This window comes from Emiliania huxleyi (genome assembly GCF_000372725.1).
Source record: "Emiliania huxleyi CCMP1516 unplaced genomic scaffold EMIHUscaffold_2719, whole genome shotgun sequence".
Lineage (NCBI taxonomy): Eukaryota > Haptophyta > Isochrysidales > Noelaerhabdaceae > Emiliania > Emiliania huxleyi.
The window spans coordinates 1-2,317 of NW_005199990.1; the positions used below are offsets into that span (position 1 = coordinate 1).

At 68.0% G+C, this 2,317-nt stretch overlaps 1 protein-coding gene across 1 annotated transcript; it reads right to left on the reverse strand.

The window, feature by feature from the left end:
• Nucleotides 1–264: 264 nt before the first annotated feature.
• Nucleotides 265–1,241, reverse strand: EMIHUDRAFT_123614 (hypothetical protein; the record flags this gene model as incomplete). The annotated part of the gene is made up of 2 exons (XM_005776791.1): nucleotides 265–552; nucleotides 675–1,241. The coding sequence occupies 2 exons, from the start codon at nucleotides 1,239–1,241 to the stop codon at nucleotides 265–267; spliced, it is 855 nt and encodes a 284-aa protein (XP_005776848.1).
• Between the last annotated feature and the right edge of the window lie 1,076 nt (nucleotides 1,242–2,317).

A 2,317-nucleotide genomic window follows, 5' to 3' on the forward strand; every position in this document is an offset into this window, starting at 1 on the left:
GGATTGAACCGGGGACGGGGGGCCCCACCAGGCCCCAGGGGTTGGCCCACTGCCCCGGGGGACGCCCGCGGGCCTTTCACGGGATTGGAAACGGGGGGGGGGGGGCTCCGGGGGTTCCGGGCGTTCTGCCGGCAACCGAGCATTTGGCCAAGCCAGGGCGATGTATGTCTCTCCCCTGGAAGGGGAGGGAGGGGGCTGGCGCGGGCAACACGGGCCGGGTGCAGCGTCCGGCCACCGCGTGCCGGGAGATTAAGCGCCGCGCGTCTACTGCCGGCTCGCCCAGCAGTACGGCACGAGAACAGGCAGCTGGACGAGCGTGAGGAAGGTGACGGAGGGCGGCAGCGGGAGGAGCGACTCGAGGACGGCGCGCGTGTTGGTGGCGATGAAGATCGGGTACGAGACGCAGAACAGGAACTGCGAGGCGACGAGGCACGAGTCGACGATGACGTACCCTGCCGCGCCCGCCGCCTGCCGGCCGATCTCCGCAAAGGCGCCCTTGCTCACGCTGCTGAGCCTCTGGCCGCGGAGGACCGCGTCGTGGCACTCGAGCAGCTGGAACATGCCTGCTCGGAGCGCGACAGGGCGGCGGTGGGGAGGCGCTGCCCTTCTGCGAGCCGCTCTTGCTGCAGAGCGGTGCCGGCAGCCGAGAGGACGCCCACGACTGCAAACATCACCGACGCAAAGAGCACGCCCACCTGAGGAGGCATCGGCCGCCGGTGAGGCCGGTCCGTTCCAGGGCGTGTCGGGACGCGGCCGCAGGCGGCGGGGCGGAGCTTGCGCAGGAGGCGGCACCGCGGCGCCTGCTTGTACATGCTCGGCACAAAGAGAAGCATCGGGCCGATCATCGCCTTGAGCAAGGTGAGCATGGCGGTCGTGTTCCCCATCTGGCCCGACGCCTCTCTGTCAACCGACGCGGTGGATCCAACCGACGCCTTGTTTCCTCCGAAGAAGGAGCCAAGCGAGTGCTGGCTCATCATCCCCGCGCCGCCGGTGGCTCTGAGGTGAGCGTGAGTGACGATGTGAGCGTAGACCTCGAGTTCGCCGTCTATGGTCTGACGCATCGAAAAGATCCGCGGGATCAGGCCTCGCCGTCTGCCGGTGGGCAGCGTGTCGTGCGTAGCGGCAAGCGCACCGCCTTTGATATTAGGCTTGATCGCCTCCACCTGGCTCAGCGCTGGCATGCTGACGGCGAGTGTGCTACTCTTCCCGCCCGCAATCAGCGGGCGGTTGAGATCGCTCATGCCGGAGCCGCAAAATAAAATTGGAGCGTGCCGTCGAAGACAGCAATTCGATGTCAGCTTCGGGGCAGCGGTATACCGACATCGGCGATATCACCGCGCCGATGTAGAAAAAGTATTATCCTAACGGTGTGGGGGCGCGGAGGGCTTGTTGGCGAGCCAAAATGGTGTTTTCCGAGGCGCTGCGCTAGGCTCAGAGCGAGTTCGCGCTGCGCTAGGCTCAGACGGCGAGTTCGCGCTGCGCTAGGAGAGAGAGAGAGAGAGAGAGAGAGAGAGAGAGAGAGACAAAAACCGCCAATGGCCGTTATCCGTTAGTGCGGACGTCGCCGCGGCTCGCCTCTGCCGCGGCGGCTGCTGCGCGCACGCGGCGGCGCCGCTCTCTCGCGAGACGGCTGGCGACGCGGCTCGCCGCCGACGTACGGTGCGCTCGTCCGACGGTCCGCAGCGTGGCGTGCGCGGCGCTGAGCGCCGCTCTGCGAGCGCCTCTGCGCCTGCACTGCCTGTCTCTGTTGCTGTTGGTGGTGGTGGTGCTGCTGCTGCTGGTGCCGATGCTGCTGCTGGCGCGGCGCGGCTGTGCGACTGGGCTCGACGCGCGCGTCGCGAGCGTCTGACGCGGCGGGCGGCGTCGGGCAGGTGCGCTTCTCTCTCGGGTGGTGGTGGTGGTGCTGCTGCTGCTGCTGGTGGTGCAGATGCTGCTGCTGGTGCGGCGCGGCTCTCCGACGCGACTCGATGCGCGCGTCGCGGCTATCTGACGCGGCGGGCGGCGTCGCGGGCGGCAGCGGTGGCGGCTCGCGGGTGGAGGTGGAGGCTGGTGGCTGTGGTGGACTTTGAGTTTATTTCATGGTCGTGTACGGGGACCGGGGGGTCAACCGGGAGGCAGGGGGTTCAACCAGGCGACGGAGGACCGTGGGCCATCGCGGGGACCGTTCGCCCGGAGGGCGTACTGGGCTGATCCGGATGGTCTCACCCGGTGGGTGGCACCGAGGCGTCTGGGACGCTCAGCTCTACCTTAAGCTCCTGAGGGGCGCGTGGTGTAACCACGTAGTATGACTACAACCCACCACAGACACCCTCCCCCA